This window comes from Panthera pardus, unplaced genomic scaffold (genome assembly GCF_024362965.1).
Source record: "Panthera pardus isolate Hobbes unplaced genomic scaffold, ASM2436296v1 HiC_scaffold_16, whole genome shotgun sequence".
NCBI lineage: Eukaryota > Metazoa > Chordata > Mammalia > Carnivora > Felidae > Panthera > Panthera pardus.
Window position 1 is genome coordinate 18,443,927 of NW_026526721.1, and position 22,461 is coordinate 18,466,387.

At 41.3% G+C, this 22,461-nt stretch overlaps 1 protein-coding gene across 7 annotated transcripts in view; it reads left to right on the forward strand.

The window, feature by feature from the left end:
* Positions 1–22,461, forward strand: part of APP (amyloid beta precursor protein) — a 274,512-nt gene that overhangs the window by 95,720 nt on the left and 156,331 nt on the right. For all 7 annotated transcript variants that reach the window (XM_019467786.2, XM_019467787.2, XM_019467788.2 and 4 more), the window contains exon 4: positions 20,493–20,605. In XM_019467786.2, the coding sequence (XP_019323331.1) occupies positions 20,493–20,605 (113 nt within the window). The remainder of the gene's footprint in view (positions 1–20,492; positions 20,606–22,461) is intronic.

Here is a 22,461-nt window from a genome sequence, read left to right on the forward strand (position 1 = left end):
TCTTTTGGATTTTCATGTTGTACCTTAAGAGTTAGGGTCATAGGGGCGCCTGGGTGGCTCAGTCGGTTGAACATCCAACTCTTGATTTCAGCTTGAGTCATGATCTTATGATTTGTGAGTTTGAGCCCCACGTTGGGCTCTCTGCTGACAGTGTGGAGCCTGCTGAAGATTCTCTCTCTCTCCCTCTCTCTCTGCCCCTCCCCTGCTCGTGCTGTCTTTCTCTCTCTCTCCCTCAAAATAAATAAAATTTTATTTTATTTAGAATTCCAAGAAAAGAGAGTAATGTTTATGAATGCTGACCATTAATTCCTGTCGTATTTACATGCTTTTGTTAAATGATGGGATGTATGTGGTGTTTAGTAGGTGCTTGATGTGTAGATGTAAACCTCTCGAGGGGGAGTACTTCTATCTTTCTATGACATTAAAATTTGGGGCCATCCTGTTGGTTTGTTGATTAGGTTCATGCATTTTCAAGAATGTGTCACCTAGCTCAAATTTCCCCTAAACCTTACCCTTCAGTATTAACTACTTTGCTAAGAATGTGGCATGTGACCTTGTTTGTGTTTATAACCTAACGGTGTGGCCATCACTGAAGAAGGCCCCCTTCTTTATTGTGGGGTGTCTTTATCAGTTCAGGATTGCTAGATTCTAATGATTGGGTCATGTGGTTCTCTGTTTTTGCTTTATTGAGAACGTAGAATTATCATATCAGGGGCTATGATATTCTGTGTTCTCTAAAGCATATTTAATACATGAGGCTCATGTTCAATGTGCCAAGAAGTTACTGTCTTTAAAATTTGAGCTTTTTTCTCTTCTTCCACTTTTGTTGTCAATTTAAGTTCTTAGAATTCCCGATTGAGTCTAAATTCATGGGAACCAATGCACATATTTTCTTCAGTAAATGTTAACTATGTTGTCTATGATCTTTGACTTTAAGTACCTTTGGTCACTAGACCCTTCACTGCACTTCATATGTCAGTAACTTTTAACCTCCTGGTATTTCCCGATTCCCCAGAGACCCCCGGGCCATTAGTCACTTGACCCCACGTCTTTAACCTCCACCGATCAGTGAGCGTTCAGTGAGCTCTGCTCACTCACAGCTGTGCTTCCTGACTTGACGTGGTGGTCAGCCATTCCTGTTGTATCTGCCTAACCTCAGGCTCCCTCCGCAGGCAGCTGTTCCAGGCATCCCTCCCTTCAGCTCCCTGGAATGGGCTCTCTGCTGCCTTTCCCATCAGGTCCTTCAGAAGCCTCTCTGTCCTCTTTAACCTCCCAGTGGTCTCTAACTCTGTGGCCCAGTGCCTTCTCCCCGCACCATTATTATGCTGCTGCTTCTGTTTATCTGCTGACTCTCCTTCTCCTTCTCTGGCTCGTTTTTCTGTAGCCCACTTCGAAAAGCCTCAATATCGGTGTTTCATAGGAGTCCTCCCGGGTGGTTCATTTTCTCGCAATACACATAACTTCCTAGGAAGCCCCATCAGTGCAGTGGCTTCCCAAGGGCTGGCTTGATGATTCTCGAGCTATTAATCCATGGTTATGTGAGTTTCCATAACTATAATCAACAAATGGTTAATGTGGCCTTCTCGGATTAAGCAAAGAACACAGGAGCATGGGCTATGCCTATTCCATTTTTCTCTGTTGGTTTATTGTACCATTTGGGATACAAATCTGTTTGAGGCAAAGGGTTGGATTGTTTTCAGCTTCTATTAAAAGCCTCCTGGACCCTTGATTTCATGCAGAAGAATTAATTGGATTTGAATGAGGTTAATGTAGAAACTCTAATATTGATGCGGAAATACACCTCACACTGGGCAATCTGTCATGTTTTGAGTTTTCTGCCCGTCAATGACAACTAGTAGCAAGAATAAAATGAATCAAGTTTAAATCCCTAGGGAGTACTTATATATTCACTTTTCACATATATTTTTAAAGAGATGAGGATACAATTATAGAAATAAAGAAATGGATGACAGGCTGAACCTCAAAAAAAAAAAAAAAGAAATGAAGCTAGACATGGTAAGCAAAATCCTTTCTTATATTTCAAAAAGCATTTTTAGATACTTTAACTTAAATAAGATTTCTTGCTTTATATATATATACATATATAGATGTGATCTCAGTGTTGGAATTAGCATCTTCCACTGTGAGGAAATGTTACATTTGTACTAAAAGTGTAACTTGGAAAGAAGAGAATTAATTTCTTCTGAAGGCAAAACGTTTTTGGAAAACTGCCCTAATGTAAGAATGGCAATTCAACAGCTGCCCAGATGAGTAAAGTTACCTAAGGATTTATTGTTGCAGTTAATGAATGTTCACTTGTACGTGAGAACTGTTACCAGGGATGTCTTTTGTACTCAGTGGGATTGTTGGCTTCTCATGCCATTACCTCTGTTTTTCAAAAAGGGAGCCTCCTATAGATGGTCTTAAATTCACCTCTTATAGGTATAGGATTTAGGTAAATAGCCAGCTATCCAGACGGTTTGAACATCAACCAAAAAAATGAAACATCTAGAATTACCATGTCATGAGTAGCATGAGTGGGAAGGGTGTCAGGCCAAGAGAGGGGACTGACCTTTTGTTTCTTTTGACTGGGAGAGAGACAGTCATGAATAAATACTGCATTAAACCATAAAATGTGTTGCTTTTAACTTAGGTAATGGAGATCCTGTGTCCTGTTAGCCTTAATGCATTTTTAGAAAGTCTACTTCTGGGGCACCTGGGTGGCTCAGTCAGTTAAGTGTCCGACTCTTGATTTCAGTTCAGGCCATGATCTCAAGGTTTGTGAGATCGAGCCCCACATGTTACCACAGACCCCACTTGGGATTCTCTCTCTCCCCTCTGTCTCTGCCTTTCCCCTGCTCTCTCTCTCTCTCTCTCTTAAAATCAATAAACTTAAAAAAAGAAAAAAAGAAAATGTGCTTTTGCCCATAAAATGGCAAATCAACTTACACTTTTCTTAGAAGGTTCGGATAGCCAGTGTTCTTACCCCAAGTCAAAGGTCTGTCCTCAGCTTTTTTCTAAAACCACAACATTTCCGGGTTAAAACAACTGAGACTCTAAGTATAACTTTCGTCTAATCTACATTTCAGTCATGTTTATAATTTTAAGTGAAAGACAGAAACTGTAATATTTGGAATGAGAGGTACCCTAAAATTAATCACCCCGTGTCATTATCAGCCCTAATCATACTCAGATTCCTCATTTATAAATGTGAAGGCTAAATGAGAGCTTTGCCTTCTTCAAACACCTTCTGTGTGCTCCAGGGCCTTCCTTTGAAAAACTACTTAAAGATCTAGTTTGATTTAAAGGCTGAGCTCCCGCATGCCTGAAATGCTTCCCCTTCAAAATATTTGCTCCCTGGAGAGGTCAGCTGAAGATGAAGTTTTCATGTGACTTTAGATTGTTGACCTGGAAGACCATTTGGGTCATGGAAATGGCTTTGGCACAGTTTCACCGCTTTCTGGTTGACAAGGGGCCAGGACGGGAGGGCGGGGCTGGCTGTGCAGAGCCGGGAGGAACTAGGCTGAGAACGTTTGAAGCCTGAATGCACCTACTTCTGGGGCCTTTGCTTTTGCTTGAGAGAATTTTAAACTATGGCATGTGTAAATGTGCCATAGCTTGTATGGGCACACCTTTAAATGATTCTGCAGCTACAAAATGCATTCGCTCTTTGCCTGGCGTGTAAAATTTGAATGATGCTTGTGCTCTGTTGGAAGGGCACAGACGTTTTCATTATAAAATTCATTCAAGCAGAAAAGGAGCAGAGTGAGCAGAAATTTTCATTTACATCCGTGATTGAAGTTGCGACGATAAAAGAAAATTACTAGGTTTAAGAATAGCCATGTTCTCATTCTCTCACACGACCCAAGGAGTTGCGTCAATATGGAAAATAATACGTTATTGGGGAAGGCTCTGATCAGTAGCCTCAAGTTTTGCATATCCTTTAACTGACCTCAGATTTTTCTAGGGTTTTTGAGTTATCTTGAAATAGATTACGATACTCCCTTTTTAAAAATCAGGTCCATTATTTGTTACAATGTGGGCTTTATGTTTCATTACCACAGAGATTCACAGCAGTTTCTTAGCTTTTATTGTATTAGCAGGTGTAGACAGATAACTCAGTTAGGCCAGTCTTAGAAGCCATGAGATACTGGATTAGAGACGTGGAATCAGAATTTTCCGGGGAGAATTTTCTGCTGAACAGTTTGTGATATACATCTTGGAAGCCTTAAGGTGGTAATTTCATGCCCCAAACCCTCTTCGTTAGAAGTCCAGAAATTCAATTCTCTCGGGAATGGCAAGCCTTGGCAGATCGATTTATAATAATGAAACTAAGCCGTGTGTACAAGTCTGAGTGGCAATTTCTAAGTCCACAGTGGAGTGGTAAGACAGGGAGAGATTCTTTTTTTATTTTTAAATATTTATGTATTTATTTTGAGAAAGAGAGCATGCACATTTGAATGGCAGAGGGACAGAGAGAATCCCAAGCAGGCTCCATGCTGTCAGCTAAGAGCCTGATGCAAGGGCTCAGGCTCATGAACCATGAGATCACGAGCTGAGCGGAAATCAAGAGCCAGACGCTTAACTGATTGAGCCACCTGGGCACCCCAGGACAAGGCAAGATTCTGATTTAGCTGAGATCCAATCCCCATTGAAAAAAATCACATGATTTTTGAAACACAACTCAGTGGAACTGGGTAATTTCTAAAACATATTTATATTGAAGAGCTTGATGAATCGTGTATCCTTATTATATTTATTCTATTAGATAGAATAAATCCTTCTTCCCTAGATGGTGTTGCAGGTACAGTGACAGAACTCTAATTCTTTTTTCAATGTTTTTAACAAAGCCTTGAGGACTTAGCAATGTTCTGATACCAGTGGAAGGTTGTGCTGATTCCAAATACTGTACCCTAATTATTTCCTAGCTAGCTCTTTTGTTAAATACTGTCATGTCTTGGGGCGCCTGGGTGGCTCAGTCGGTTGAGCGTCCAACTTCAGCTCAAGTCACGATCTCACAGTTTGTGAGTTCAAGCCCCGCATCAGGCTCTGGGCTGATGGCTCAGAGCCTGGAGCCTGCTTCCGATTCTGTGTCTCCCTCTCTCTCTGCCCCTCCCCCGTTCATGCTCTGTCTCTCTCTGTCTCAAAAATAAATAAACATTAAAAAAAAAAAATTAAAAATAAAAAAAAATACTGTCATGTCTTTTCTTTTTCATTTTTTATTCCCTCTTTACCTCCTTTTGCCCTAAATAGCTATGTATCTGCTATATATATACATATATATATATATATATATATATATATATATATATATATATATATAGTTTTTGAGAGAGAGCCATGAGCGGGGGAGAGGGGCAGAGGGGGACCAAAGACAGAGAGAGAGAGAGAGAGAGAGAGAGAGAGAGAGAGAGAGAGAGAGAGAGAGAGAATCTTAAGAACCTGACACAGGGCTCAATCCCACAACCCTGGGATCATAACCTGAGCCAAAATCAAGAGTTGGACGCTCAACTGCCTGAATCACCCAGGTACCCCTATATTTTGTTTTTCCTAGAAGTTTTGAGTTGAAGACCCCCTGAAATATAAAGCCATATTTATTCCTCTGGTCACTAGGAGACAACTCCATTGTCTCCCAATACTGGACATTTCAAGTCGGGGCTGGACACAAGAGGACCCAGAAGGGACACTTACTGAGCACCCAAGGGGCACAGTGTGGCAGCTGGGTCTCAGGGGTCTCACGCTTACGAGAGAGACAAGCTGGAACAATAGGTGTGAGCATGATGAGTGCGTGGGGAGGTCGCTAGCTGATGGTCAGCACTGGTGATTCATGGATTCGTGTCCCAGGCCAGACTGGCAGGGACTTGGGAAACCTTCTCTGCCAACCTTAGTGAGTGATGAAGAGTTGGGGACGCAGGGGCATAATGAGTAGCTGTAGTGGATGAAGAGGAGTAGGGAGAGCTCAGAGGTAAGTTTCTGCTCACAAAGCGGTTCACTGGATGGAGTTCAACATTTCAGAACATTTCCACGTGTGACACGATAGGTGGTCCAGCTTCTGGAATATGGACAATCTGAGTGTTGCAGAGGTACAGTCCGTGAGGATTGGCACATGAATTGTGACACATATTAATTGAGAAACAGAAGCGTTATTAAGTGAGCAGGGGGACCTGGGTGTTATAACCACGTAGAATTTGTTCAGCAGGCCCTGCCATGTTTGGCTCCCCTAAAATGTTGGATGTTGGCGCTATTCCCTTCTCTTGCTTCCACATAAGATAGATTTTTGACCTGAGGCACCTGGGTGGCTCAGTCGGTTAAGCATCCAACTCTTGATTTCGGCTCAAGTCATGATCTCATGGTTCATGAGTTCGAGCCCTACGTCGAACTCTTTGCTGTCAGCTCTCTGTCTGCTTGGGATTCTCCCTCTCTCTCTCTCTTTCTGTCTTTCTACCCCTCCCCCATTTGCACTCTCTCTCACTCCCTGTATCTCTCAAAATAAATAAATAATCATTAAAAAAAATAAAAAGATAGATTCTGACCCAGTGAAGAAGTGCTTATTATTCTTTGGGTACAGTTCTAAAATTTGGCGGTCCAGTGTCCGTCTGCTAAAGTCAGTACCCTCTCAAGTAGGTGTCCAGCTAGTGACTGGAATGTCAACTGAAAAGTCAACATTGAAAGACTAGAGGAAGTTGTTGAACCCCTAGGCATGGATGACAATACAGTTGACTCTTGAGCAACATGGGGTTTAGGGGTGTTGAGCCCAAAGTCAAAGTCAAAAAAAAATCACATATAACTTCTGACTCCCCAAAACTCAACTACTAATGGTCTACTCTTGACCTTTCTGATACCATAAAGTCACTTAACACAGACTTCATATATTATACGTATTATATACTGTATTCTTACAATAAAGTAAGGCGGAGAAAAGAAAATGTTACTAAGAAAACCCTAAGGGAAAGAGTACTGTACTGTGTTTGTTGAGGACATTTTGTGCGTGAGTGGACCCGCACAGTTCAAACCCGTGTTGTTCAGGGGCCGATTATATCTGAATGAGAAAGTAGGAGCACAAAGTAGAGGGCGGTTGTCTTGTTTTAAAATCAGAATTACTATTTTTTTTAATGAAACACATTTATTTATATTCTGCAACCTAGATAATAAAACAATATAGGAGGCCTGAAGTGAATATAAAATGTCAAAGCTAATAGCATAATCTTATATTCAGCCTCTGATCCAATGATTACTCCTTAGATAAAAATTTATCTACATTAAAAACTGACTTGAGATGATAAAATCAGAATTATTAAAAGATGAATCAGTGAGGGATGCCTGGGTGGCTCAGTCGGTTGAGCATCCGACTTCGGCTCAGGTCGTGATCTCGAGGGTGGTGAGTTCGAGCCCCACATTGGGCTCTCTGCACAGAGCCTGCTTCAGATCCTCTGTCCCGCCTCTTTCTCTGCCCCTCCCCTGCTTGTGTGCATGCGCTCTCTCTCTCTCTCTCTCTCTCTCTCTCTCTCTCTCTCTCTCTCAAAAACGAATAAACAGGAAAAAAATAAAAGATGACCCAGTAAAAGGGAAAGAACAAGTAGCTCAGGACGGCGAATGAAATACAAGTGCTGTCTCCAGAATCGGGAAGCTAGAGAAGAAGAAAAGAGCCAACTACTGTGGTGAAGAAAACGGACAGCAAACTTGAGAGCAGATTAATATGCTTGTTGCTCTAAACCTTAAGAGAAGACTTGAGGGGCGCCTGGCTGGCTCAGTCTGTTAAGCATCCGACTTCAGCTCAGATCATGATCTCACGGTTGGTGAGTTCGAGCCCTGCATTGGGCTCTCTGCTGACAGCTCGGAGCCCGGAGTCTGCTTTGGATCCTGTGTCTCCCTCTCTCTCTCTGCCCCTCCCCTGCTCATGCTCTGTCTCTCTCTGTCTCTCAAAAATAAATAAACGTTAAAAAAAATTTTTTTTAAAAAAAGAGAGAGAAAGAGAGAGAGAAGACTTGAGGAAGATTGTTCCAGCAAGGCCAGATGGTAACGGGCTGGAAAAAGGCAGTCAGGGGTTTGGAAGTGATAGTCCCCAACTCTGTTGAGAGGTTTATCCGTGAAAATGCCTCTTCCTGTCTTGATGACGGCCTACTTCACACGTGGGTTTCTGAGTCTGGTATGTGGAAAAAACGGGCTGTGTATTTTTACCTCTCTGTATAATTTAAGGTTTTGGTAATAAGTGGTGGTTCTCTGGCCTCACGGCACCTCACGCTGATTGGTATTTTGTTAGCAATTATGTGGCTTTTTAAAAGGCCCATATATAACCCTAATTAATTGCTCTTTAAAATCTATCAGCCTATGAATATTTTAATAAGGCAGAAAGAAAGTGTTAGGAGAAAGCAGCCAGTGAGGATACTTGTGTTTCCGAGAGACAGAATAAAGAATTTAGGACACTATCCCTCTACTTTCTGCTTTTCCCCCCTCTCCTCTCGATATTCAACACTGGGCTAGGCTAAAGATGAGTCGGCTTAGGTATAAAGGAAGCCTGATTTAAATTTCCACATCCAAATTGATCACATACTCTATAAATAAAAATTAAAATATGAGAACTGCAAAAGGAGAAGTGAGAGAAAAGGGCTGTTTGCTGGTAAATAGGGTTAATGGTGGTAACAAATTGAATTGTAGTGATCTTCCTCTCGGTGATTAAAATGTACGATATTCCAGGGATGCCCGGGTGGCTCAGGCGGTTAAGCGTCCGACTCTTGCTTTCTGCTCAGGTCATGATCTCCCGCTTTATGGGTTCGAGCCCCACATCGGGCTCTGTGCGGACGGCCCGGAGACCGCATGGGATTCTTTGTCTCTGCCCCTCCCTGCTGTGCTCTTTGTCTCTCTCAAAATAAATAAATAAACTCAAAACAAAATGTCTGGCATTCTGATAGCATATAGAACTATGAATACAGCCTTTTCAGTGTATTCACACTTAGGATTTATTTCTCCGTGTAGGCCTTTATCTTTGGATTTATCTTTGGATTCAGATTTCACCCCATAACCTCAACCTGCCCACATGCAACTGCCTACTCGTTGAAAGATATTCCTGATCTCTGAAATTTGGCCCTAAGCTAGTACTGCCCTGTGGTGGCCCCCAGCCCCGTGTGGCTGTTGAGCATTTGAATTGTGGCCGGTCCAGACTGACACGTGCCATAATGTAAAATACACGGCAGATATTGAAGAGTTAGTCTGGAAAATGGCGGGGGGAGAATGTAGACCGTTTTAGGGATAATTTTTTACATGGATTGCATGTTGAAATGACAACGTTTAGGATCTGCTGGGTGAAATAAAGACTGTTACCAAAACTAAGTTGACCTTTTTTAATGTGACTCCTAGAAATTTAAAACTGCTTACGTGGCCTGTGTTCCAGTGGACAGCACTCCTCTGTGCTCTTTTATGAAGGACTCTGTGTCTCCTTCATGGAGCTGGGTCCACAGTGGGATTCAGCAGTACTGAATGGGAGCAGAGATGATCTCTTAAAATTAAACCAAATTGTTTCAGGTGTTAATTTTTATCCTTGTCCCTCATCTTCTCTGAGCTCCTGTGGCCAGAAGGTATCACTCTCCTCCCCTTTTCATGCATGGAAATCACTAAATCCTCCTGAGTCACTGTGTCACTTTCTCCCTTCCGGCTTCAAATGCAGAATTCTTTCTACCCTATTCCTAAAATTGTGCCAGAATGAGAAATCTATGGGACAAGACCCAGGCTTATGGGAAGAAGGCATGAATAACTTGATTGTATATATATACATATATATATGTATGTATATATATATATTTAACGTTTATTTATTTTTGAGAGACAGAGACAGGGCACAAGCATGGGAGCGGCAGAGAGAGGGGGGAGACACAGAATCCGAAGCAGGCTCCAGGCTCTGAGCTGTCAGCACAGAGCCCGACGCGGGGCTCAAACCCACGGACCGCGAGATCATGACCTGAGCCGAAGTCGGGCACTTAACCGACTGAGCCCCCCAGGCGCCCCGTTATGCTGTGCGTATTTTAACGTAATTAAAAGAAAAGGCAAAAGACAGGCCATTGTAACAAGTGTTTCATAATAACCTGTAACCTGAAAAAACAAAGCAGCCCAAAACGTTAATAAGATTAGTTATAATGGATTACCTTCAGTCGATTCTCGCTGCCTGAAGGAACAGCTGAATCAAATCACTTGGGAACTTGTTACACAGGCAGACTGGGTCCCACCTTCAACCTGTCCAGTCAGAGATTGTGCTTTAACTAGATCCCCAGGCGATGCGTGTGCGCCTCGAAGCCCGAGAAGCCCCCTGCTGTTCGCACAGTTTCTCAGTGTAGTCGGTGAACCACCTGAATCAGAATCCCTCTGGGGAGGTCTGTTTTTCAGGCACATCCCACACGCCCAGATGCAGGTGCTGGGATCAGAGGGAGGGAGGATGGGTCTATATGCTGAGGCCGCACGCCAGGGGTTTCCGAAGCATTTTAGAGTTTGTACACCCCTGATCTGGAAAGACTTAGCCATTATTTTCATAATTCTGTCTTTTAACTGATGTTGGAATTACTACAGATGTAAGTAACAGAGAAGGCCCATTGTTGATAAAACAATGAATATGAGTAATACAACAAAAGAGAGGCAACAGATTTAACTAATCTAGGGTCGGTTAGCCAGGAAGCCGTGACGCAGAATTTGTGGAATGTGGTAACACTTTACTCGGGTGTAGTGAGCATTACAGTTGAGCCAGACCTGGAGCCCAGCCTGGTTCTGTTATTAGCTGTGCGGAAATTATTCTTCAAGCGTGAGATTCCTCACTTGTGAAGGGTAATTGAATTCTATGATGTTGCATGTGCATTTCTAAGTCAAGGTTAAACTTAGAAACCAAAGCGTCTCCTTTCCTATTGATATGTGTGAGGACTCTGAAATTCTTCAGGTTTTTAAAAGAATTTAAATGCTGCACATCACACAAATGATTTGGTGAGAGATTTGCTTAGAATACTGTAAACCAAGCTCTGTCTAGTTATTATAAATGCCATAGAAGAGAAGCCCGTCTTAGCAAGATCTTTTTAACCCCAGTTTCTTCGCAGCTATAGTAATTTCACGGACACCGTTTTGATGGCCAGAATGGTGATGCAAAGGCAAATGGGTATGAAATTTTATATGGAGACTTCCAGAAAAGTTTTTAAGTCAACTTGAAGTATTAGACTTAGAGAAAAATTGAGATGATGGCCCAGAGGATGCCCATATACCCCCTCAACCAAGTTTCCCTTATTATTAACATCTTCCATTGGTCTGGTACATTCCTTACAATCAATGAACCAGTATTGAAACCTTATTATTGATAAAGTTCATACTTTGTTCAGATTTTTTTTTAATTTTCAGGGTCCCCTTTAGGAAACCCATCACATTTGGTTGTCAGATCTCCTTAGCCTCCACTTCGCTGTGACAGCTTCTCAGACTTGCCGTGTTTTAAATGACCACGGCAGTTTTTAGGGGTACCCGTCAGGTATTTTAGGTCGTGCTCCTGTGTTGGAATTGTCTCATGGTTGGACTGGTGTCACGAGTGTTTTGGAAGACCACAGGAGTAAGATGCTCTTCTCATCGTATGTTATTTGCGCATGTTATCAACTTGGTATGTCACCGTTGAGACTGACCGCGATCGCCTGGCTGGGGTGGGGTTTGTCAGCTTTGTCCAGTGTAAAGTTACTCCCTTTTCTACCATTGCCTGCTGTGTTCCGGAAGGAAGTCACCATGGGTAGCCTACAAGGAAAGGAGTAGAGATTTATGCTTCACCTCGTAGAGTGAGGGTAGAGTATCTATGTAGATTATTTGGAACTGCCCTGCACATACTTGTCCCTTTCCACCTATTTATTTATTTATTCAGTCACTTGTACTTAGGAATACTTTGAGTTATAATCCAAGACTACTTGATATATTTTATGGCTCAAATTATTTCCGCGCTGGCCACTGGGAGCTTTTTCAGTGGGCTCTTGTGCTTATTTGAAATATCTTCTTCTTCTTTTTCTTTCTTTCTTCTTCTTCTTTTTTTTTTTTTTTTTTCTGAACAAGATGCTCCAGGCTCCCTGTTGTTTATTTTCTGCACCACCTCCTAGAATCAGCCATTTCTTCAAAAAGCCTGTGTTCCTTTTATTGGAGAATGGTATTAATAATGGTGATGCAAAGGCAAATGGGTATGAAATTTTATATGGAGACTTCCAAAAAAGTTTTTAAGTAAACTTGAAGTTTTAGACTTAGAGAAAAATTGAGATGATGGCCAATTGAGATCTCCAATGGTATTGGAGAACTGAGATGTGGATGCTAAGTGTGGTCATTGCCTCCAGAATTCCTTACCTACTGGGTCCTCTCAGCTGAAAGAGGGAGCAATATATTTCTGTCCACTCACCCTTGTGTTCTACATATCTGTACATACTCTTAAAGCCACGCATCTGTATCTGTATTAAGCCAGATACGAGTTCATCTTGATGTCTCCAACTCTCCTGTATTCCTACCACATGGATCATTTCACCTGCTCTACTTATCGGTAAATTCTCATTCCAACAGTGAAAAGCCTGGCTTCCAGCAGCCATCATCCATTTAGTTAATTATTCAATTTCAGCACACTTGCATAACCCAATCAGACTTGTTAACTCATTCCTACGCGAGGTTTTTTAAAAGCTGCAGAACTGCCAACAAATCTTCATTTTGTTCCTGTCTTTTAAAAATATATCCGTTGCGCTGTTTTCATTGGTTAAGACCAGTGTTATTCAGAGTCTTGGTCAAACGCTATTTCTTTTACCCAACCTGGCATTTATGCGTGTGTATAAGGCTGTGCTCCCCTCACTTGAATAAATCAGACAGACAATTTAAGTGAACCTTCTGGTTTTCACTTTATTTTTGCCTTTACCTTAACATGATCCATTTAGTGTCTGCCCTCTGGCAGAGACTTCTGAGGCTAAGAATGCTCAGTTCTGTTATCTAGTAATAGTTACAATGAAATGTTGGCAGTAACAACAGTCCCTTCTTAAAGCAGTTTGTAATTCACCCTTTTGTCCCCTTGGAGAACCCAGTAACTCCCTCTATGAAGCAAAACTTAACCACAGTTTTATCACAGGAGGAGGTTTGTTGAGAAATATTTTGGCTACTCCGTAAGTATTCTTCCCATCTCTTGAGTACAAGTGCCTCCCAGAAAAATTTCTGTTTGTTAACATATGGAAGTTACAGAATACTGACGCATAATGAACAAATTCAAGAAAAAAATGTCCATGGAGGGAGAATCTAAAATGGTAAAGTAAAAATTTGCCGGAGTCAGTATCTGTCTACGGTCCTCATCATGCTATGCATTATGTAGTTGTGTGGGTTAATAAGCATGTAAATCTAGGACATTCTGCTTGTCTGCATGGCCACGAGGGACAGATGGAAGGTTCTTGTCCAGCCTGGTTTTGGTCATTGTCAGTATAAAGTATCCTCTAGCTACTGGAATAGGAACAAGTGAGATCCTTGACTCTGTTTGTCCTACACCCTTAGTTGATCCTTCAGATTCTTCCTTCAAACTTTATCCAGAATCTTACCATTGCTCACCATTCTCTACTATCATCTTGGTGCAAGACATTGTCATCTCCCACCTGGATTATTTTAACAGTTCCCTACCAGGTCTTTGTACTTCCAATCTGGACCTGTAGGACAGTAAGAATTCATTTAGAAAAACACTCCAGAGTCTTCTTGTGTTACTTAGGGTTCTGGCCAGAGTGTGGGCAATGTTTAGGACCCCGCACAGTCCACTGTCACTCACTCACCCATTGACCTCCTCCCCCTGTCATTCCTTTGTGGCAACACTGGCCGCCTCCCTATTCTGTGAACTCAGCAGGCATGCTCCTGCCTCAGGACCTTTGCACTTGTTCTTTCCTCTGCCCTGAATATTCTTTCCTCTGTTATCTTTCTGATTTGTTCCCTCACTTCCTTAGGCCTTCACTCAAATGCCATATTTTCAGGGAGGATTTCCCTGACTACTCTATTTAAAATTCCACCTCCTCTGCATGACCCCCTCCCACCAATCCCTCTCCCTTTATCTGCTTTATCTCCATAGTGTTTATTACTGTTTGACATTCTGGTTTTGGGGTTTTTTTTCATCATTTCCCACTAGAGTTTCATTTAGTTTCATCTCTTTTGTCCACTGTTGTATTCTCAGCATTAATTAAAAGTAGAAAGTATGCGGTTAAGAGTTAGCACAGGAAGCACTGACTGCCAGAGGGAATCCAGGAAACCCCGCCCCTCACAGCCATACCCTCTGTAGAAAGTGAAAAGATTGGTCACGTGGATTCTGCACTCATAGGGACTCCATCCCGCTGTGTTGACCATGATTATTTATCCATTACATCATAAGCAATGCGCCAGCATAGAACCGTGGGACTATAACTGAACAGTGATGATGTACTGAGAATAAAACCTCACTGCCTTCAGTAGGCACATAGTAGGTGATCAGTAAACAATGAAGAGTAGTTGTTTCTATTCTTATTAACTATAATTAATATTAATAGGAGAAGCAGTAGTGGTTGATGAATGGATGCTGGGGTGGGGGGGAGTAATAATTCCAGCAATAATAATTGTTGCAGGCACGGAGCTGAGTGCTATATGAATATTAACTCATTTCGTTTTCCCAGCTCTCCCATTTACTGTGTGTGACCTGGGCTGATTATATAATTTCTCAGGCTCACCTTCTCCCCTTACACAGTGAGACCATTGTAGTTGCCTCTGAGTGTGGCGTGAAGTGATGTACACAGAGCATTTATGGCCACGCCAGGCACGGAGTCCAGAATCACTGAAACCGTCCACATCTTACCTGGAGGGCCAGGTCTGGGCCATGTCTCCTCTCTCATGGTCAAGTATAGCACAAAGAAGCAAACAGGCTTTGCCACTTTTCAGTAATTATGTTGCCGGAACATTCTTACCCCGACCCCCTTTCTCATCTCCCCTTTCCTGAATCATTTTTAACTCTTGAGAGACCAGGAAGGGGAGGATGCCCTTTGACCAAATCCATAGACCTCTGACATTTTTAGCCCTTTTATTCCCACGATTCTGGCCGACACCACTTTAGTCTTTGCGAGTTCATAGAAATATTTTTTAATTCTGAAATCTCTGTGCCTTGAAGTTCTTAATTATGGTTCTGGAATCTGTAATCAGTCTATTCAATCCCACTGTGACTCTGAAAAATCTCAGCCGTGTGCAATGTTGCTCTTTTCCTCTGACAGCCCCCAGCCCGTTTCTCCCCGTGCCGTGAATTCAAGGTCCAGGTGGTTTTCATTGTAGCACCTCATACTCAATTCTGGCTTCTTCCTGGAATCATCTGTCTTTTGAAAAGGCAGCCGAAGAAAATTGAAAAATACATTCCTAGATTTGAATTCCATGATCCGGGAGACTCCACTACTTGCCTGTTTAATATTTATTCCCACTTCTTCCTTTCTAAAAGAACCCCAGATTTTTTTTGTTCACAATGACAATGTGCTCTGCTGAAAATAGTCTCACAGATTCCCTTGCAGCTGAGTGCGGCCAGATAACATAGGGCTGGCATGTAGGATGTAGATAATGGGGAGGAGGGTGTCCATCCCGTGTAAAACAGCCAAGCTGCAGTAGGGCAGGAAAACAGACAGGAAGCCATCATCCCTTGGCCTGTTCCTCCTGTTTCCTGCATGCAACTTGGACTTGAAATGAAGACTTCAGTTACCGTGGCCATTTTGACCACGGAACATGAAGACAAAAACCACCGTGCTAAGGATGGCAATACAGAAAGATGGGAATAGCCTGGACCATGAGTGCATCATTGAAAATGTCTAGCAGCCCTAGCCTCAGTACCAGACTTCTTGTGTGAGAGAAAGAACCCCGTCGTGTCTTTAAGCCACTGCTCATCATGTGTCCTGTTGTATGCCGTGCAGTGCATCCCCAGCTGTTTTATGTGGCTTGCCAGGTAATTTAAGTCTAGTTTTATCGTCAAATAGACTGCATCGTCGGTTATAACATTTCAGCCCTTTCTAGTCTAAAAGTGAATCTGCTTTTATAAAAGCCGAAGAGAATTTGCCAAATAACCCATTTCAACCAGAGTTTAAACAATGAGTTGAGTTACCACTCCTGGATGAAAAGCTTAGAGACTCAGATTTTTAGGCCAATTCCACCGCCAACTGGCTCTATGGGCAAGCCACTTGACCTCCCATCTGCAGAATGAGGTAATTTGAGCTAGACAATCCTCTCCAAGACCACCAAGGAGCCAGTGGATTTAAGGCCTGCAGAGTCCCGGTTGAACTGGGCATCATTGTGCATCTTGCCAAGACTTTTTGGCCAAACCCAGATCTTGTTCATTAGCTTTGAAAATCCCCTTTCAGTTGGAGTGTGTGTGGTGTGTGTGTGTGATATAAATTGTGAATTTTTTTCAACAAGAAACCAGATTGTATGCTTATTCATAAATGTGCACAGTATATATTGATGAATTTATCCCTCAGATTAAATGGTGCCAAATGCCCCAGAGGTCAGCATTAACAGGAATCTGATTTCTCATTATGGTACTTAATTTATTTTGATCACTTTCACTTGAATTCTTTTAAAAATTGTGTGTATTTTTGGTTTTGGTTTTGGTTACCTGAAAGATCAAACCAAAGAAAACCAGAAGGTTTTTTAAAAAATTAAAAAATATTTATTTAAAAAATATGTTTCATACAGAAACTCCACGTAATACTGTCAGGGTTTTTTGTTTTGTTTTGTTTTAATTAAAAGACTATTTTTTAAAGCAATTTTAGATTCACAGCAGCATTGAACGGAAAGTACAGAGAGTTCCCATGTGTCTCCAGTTGTATCATAGACATTTAAGAATAATTCTTTTAGACATTTAAGAATAATTCTTTTAGAATTAAAAGGGGAAAGAATATAGGCCATATTAAGCTAAACTAGCTTGTGAGAATGGATTTGTTATATTTTTACCACTGCTTTTTAATTCTTTATTAAAAATTGTTAACAGATTTTTGTGGTTTAATTGCTTAAAATTTCTGATGTGGAACATTCTAGTATGTTTCATCAATTTTGAAAGTAATAATTTAAGCAGGGCTGTAAAACCATCAAGTCATTGCCAAATTTTATTTTAATGTTAGAGTACAATGAGTTTCCTATTTTGCCATTAGTCCTGAGGGCTTATTAAATAACCAGTATTTATCCTTGGGGAAAAAAAAGCAATTTCATTTGAGGAGGCATATATTTCTTGGCTATATACATTGTTAGAAACCCAAGAGCATCTTTACAATGCTAAATGGAGGCTCCTTTTGCAAATTAAAAAAATTCTAATATCTTTTTACAAATTAATGCAATACGTGTCCTTTTGATGAACATGACATTTACCAAGGCGAGTATCTTTCAACAACTTTGGCTTTTTGCATTAAAATCTAGTCTTCTGCAGACTGGCCTAAAGGCAAGTAAAACAAGACCTTCTGTTTGGGAGCTGTTAGCCAGTTTATGCTGCAAGAACTCTTTCAGGTCAAGGTTGAGAGTATCCAATATTTGCTCCTTATTGTCTCATGAACTGATTTAATAGCCTTGGGCCAGGCATTTGTCTTTCCAATAATTACTTGTAAAGTTAAAAAAAAAAAAAAAAAAAAAAGAGCACTTAGTGGTTGGACATTTGTGAATATGGCGGTATGGCTTGACTGACCAGAGCCAATAAATGAAGGAGATATCTTCAAGCCTTTGATCACTTGTGGCCTCCTGTGGCCTTGAAAATTGGGATGCTGAGATATCAAGTATTCTTGCTAACAGCTACAGTTGACTGCCTTTCCTGAGAAACCATCAAGAGTCCACCTGGGGAAGGTGTATTGGCTTTGGATGAGATTACTTTTATTTTCCATTCTCCATCTCCTCTGGATTTTAGTTTGGTTATTTTTATTTTGTTTGATCGTATTCTATGTAAAAGAAAAGGGAAAACGTGATGTCACTTGCATTATTGTTATTTCCTTCCCTATACTGTACATCTTAACGTTCATCTCTGGGACTAGGTTATCATCTCCTGAGAGTAGGTGGCCTTCAGCACGTGTCTTGGCAGTCTTTTCTCCCGCGGGAAGTAAGATTGATGCTATAAAAGGTCTGCGCACGGCTGTTGTGACGCTGAGGTGCAGTGACGTATGTGACTAGGTGTGTGGGTCCGAGGTGCCCAGGACTCCTGGGTTCCTTTGCCACGCCCCCTACTTGCAGCCTTTGGCGGCTCATATTTCTTGCATTCTCTGTGACTCACAATACGTTGCTCGGAGCATCATAGATTGTCTTAAAAGATTTAAGGAATGACAGGATGAAAGGCTCTTTATCCTCTATGGTTTGGTTAGGTTTTTATATAAATATTATTAATTAGACTAAGTGCTTAAGTATCAGGAAACATCTTGCATGTTTGAGCCACAAACCGACTAAAGTTTAAGCGCCTTTATAGAAAGTTTTAAAGAACCCTTTTCTATAACGGGAATAAACAAGTTTTTTTCTGCCCCCCTCTGAGGGCCTTTATTGCTCTTCAGGGTGCATTTCAGAATATTTTATGTTAACACCCTGTGAAAGAAGAAAATGTGTTCTTTGCTGGAGTGTGGACAACTTTTATATCTTATTTGGAGTCATTGGTTTAAATATGTTCTTGCATGTCTTGCCCAAAGGATGGCAGCACCCTACTCCGTGGCCTCCCTGCTTTCCTGGTCTACCTACGCTCACTTGGTAAAAGAGTTTCTCAGAAAAACAAACTTGAGCATATCATTCCTGTTTAAAGTATCTTTTGGCTTATGTTGCCTCCAAAGTGGTATCCAGAACCTTAAATTCTCCAGGTAGGAGTCCACCATTTTTCTCCAGCCTCATTTACTTCTGGACTCCCTTATCCACTCACCTTGTATTCCAGCCATATTGAACTTTTGTCTCCTCCACAAATACCCTTGCCCTTTTTTCTCTTTTTTACACAAGAAATTCCCTCCTTCTGAAGGGCCTTTTGCCATTCATCCATCCATCTCTCCAGGATGGTCATGTCTGCCAGAACTGGGCCAGGGATTGGGAGCTGAATGTTATACAAGACAGGTAACTGTCCTTACATCATGGAGCTTCCATACATTTCTACACGGCATCCTCCCACGTATCCATTTGGACTCATCTCTGATGTTGTTTCTACTTTGAGTTTTCCCCCAGTGCCTCCAAGCGGATGTGTTCACTCTTTGGGCCCAGTCTACATGTGTTACATCTCTTCTTTATCTCTGTTACAGCATTTCGTGTCTTCATCAAGATACCGGCTGCCTGTTGTGTACAGAATCTATGCTAAAAGCTGGGGATACTTGGGGGATACTAAGTGTGGCTCAGCCGGTTGAGCGTCCAACTTCGGCTCAAATCACGATCTCGCGGTTTGTGAGTTCAAGCCCCGTCTCGGGCTGTGTGCTGACAGCTCAGAGCCTGGAGCCTGCTTCGGATTCTGTGTCTCCCTCTCTCTCTGCCCCTACCCCGCTCATTCTCTGTCTCCCTCTCTCTGTCAAAAATAAATAAACATTAAAATTTTTTTTTTCAATCTGGGGATACTTTAGTGAACAAAACAAATAAAAAACTAAGCCTGTAGCTTACATATTGGAATTATCCAGCTTTTACCCTCATAAGAATGTAAGCATTCTTGTAGGACTTTATGTAATATCTTTATTATATCTGTGGTACCAAGAATGCTAGAAATAATTTGCATGATCCACATTTTCTTTAAAAATACAGCAAAAGTGTAAGGCACAGTCTTCATAATTTAATTGAATTAATCTCTGTGTGTGTGTCACATATATAAACATATGTACGTCTATAATTTTAGGAAGTAGAAAAATGCTAAATTTTGTAATAGTTTACAAACAGATTAAATGTCCAAGAAGAGGAGGGAGGGATGAATAATTATTTATATTGATTCCACTCAAATGATTGCCCAGACAGTGTCAATCTGCATTTTTTTCCTCCTCGTTGTAATTCACTGGAAGCCTTTTGCATGATTAACTTTGCAGTCAGAGATACATGTTAATTACATAAAGATTTCGCTTAAAACATGTAGGAAGTATTTTCTTTTAATTTTTTTTATGTTTATTTATTTTTGAGAGAGAGAGAGCAGGGGAGGGGCAGAGAAAGAGAGGGAGATACAGAATGTGCCACAGGCTCCAGGCTCTAAGCCGTCAGCACAGAGCCTGACATGGGGCTCGAACTCAAGAACCACGAGATCATGATGTGAGCTGAAGTCAGAAGCTTAATCGACTGAGTCACCGAGGTGCCCCATGTAGGAAGTATTTTAACTGTCGAGGTTGATATAGCAAGAAACTGGGCTCAGGACACAGGACTCTACATTGTAACAGTACTTGTCTTTCAGTACTGGATTGATTACTTGGTCATTCAAAAAGCTGTATAACTTCTGAAGTACTTTTAGCCCTTCTTTGCTTGATATCAGCCCAGTGATAAGACATCTGTGATGCAGATGGAATGACACGAAGTGTTTTCCTTTCTTGCAGTTGGCGAGTTTGTAAGTGATGCCCTCCTTGTTCCCGACAAATGCAAATTCTTACACCAGGAGAGGATGGATGTTTGTGAAACCCACCTTCACTGGCACACCGTCGCCAAAGAGGTACCAGCCATACATTTGTTCTTTTAAAGTGAAGATTTCCTAAGGAGACGTGTCATGACATGTTAGAATATATTTTCAGGCAATAGCTATGTTGATAAACAAATTATATTTTTTAAATTTTATTTTTTAAGGATTTATTTATTATTATTATTTTAATGTTTATTCTTGAGAGACAGAGAGAGAGAGAGAGAGAGCGTGTGTGCACTAGCCAATGGAGGAGGGGCAGAGAGAGAGAGAGAGGGAGACACAGAATCCGAAGCAGGTTCCAGGCTCTGAGCTATCAGCACAGAGCCCGACGCAGGGCTCGAACCCATGGACTGCAAGATCATGACCTGAGCCGAAGTCGGACGCTCAACCGACTGAGCCACCCAGGTGCTCCTTATTTATTTATTTTTTATTATTTATTTTTGAGGGAAAGAGAGAGACAGAGTGTGAGCAGGGGAGGGGCAGAGAGAGAGGGAGACACAGAATCTGAAGCAGACTCCAGGCTCCGAGCTGTCAGCGCAGAGCCTGATGTGGGCTCGAACTCCCGAACCAGGAGATCATGACCTGAGCCAAAGTCGGACACTTAACCGACTGAGCCACCCAGGCACCCCTATATTTATTTATTTTTTTTTAAGAACTGTCGAGGAGTAAACTCTTAGGAGTCCAAAACAGATTTAGTTAGCTAGATCTATTATGTGTCTATGCCATGTTGTATAAATCAGAAGCTAGAATCTTACACTGCATAAACCTTAAAATATACCTTTTTCCCGATGATTTTTTGCCAAATTATTTTTTTTAGCCAATTGTTTTATTTTGTCATATACAAAGCTTTTGTAATTTGACCTTTTTCCCTGTTGTCTCTTGGGGAATACAGTGGTGGAAGAGGAAGTAGCTTGTCCAGTACCAGTGGTCTCTTCAGTTACGCCATCCAATTTTGTGTTTGCCACACCATACTGCCACCTTCATTTTTCCACAGTGGTTGTCAACACTGGATTCACCAGTGCACACCTTTGTCAACCCCTGCTTTTGGCAAAGTGGACAACACCGAAGACAATTAGCATAAAAGGTCCCTTTTTATTATCATCTTCAAAAGTGCTTTGTGCCTTGATATATTATGAAAGTGTTCTCGTAAGTGTATATCGTTTTTGAGGAAGACCAGTCTCCTAGAATTAGGCTCCCTTGTCTAGTCTAGTTCATTGGTTCTCAAATGCAGTCAATTTTATTTCCTCCTCCTTCCCCAGGTACATATGCCAACGTCTGGAGACATTTTTGATTGTCACAGTTGGAAGGGGAGGTGTTAACTGGCATTTGGGGGGTAGAGGTCAGAGATTCTACTAAACATTCTTCAGTGAACAAGACAGCCTCTCCTCCCTCTGTCCCCTGTCCCCAAGAATTATCAGGTCCAAAATGTCAATAGTACTGAGGCTGAGAAACCCTGATCTGGCTCACGTAGCTTTGAAGTTGTTAGGCAGAAAACACCCCTTAAGAGTTAGCATTAATTTTGCCTTTTATAAAAAAAAAAAAAAAACAAACTTCTAATTTACTGTAAAACAAAATTTTCTTTATAAAAAAGAAGAGCTTTTTCGATCTTAAAAAAACAGACCAGATACTTTGAAGCTTAGCTACCCATCTAATAACCTCATTTTCTTTTCTTCTTGAGTTTAAAAAAAAAAATTGTTACTAAGAAAGAAAAATGACTTTAATTCCTATGAGGTCAAAATACAGTCTGTAATATTTTCATTGTTTATCCATATGTGTTGAATTATTAATCTTTCCTCTGTCACCAGTGGATGCCTTCAAAGCTTTATGTTAATCTCGAGTTGTGCAAACCTCGCAAATCCCAGGAAAGCAAAAAAGATGTTGAAAGAGAA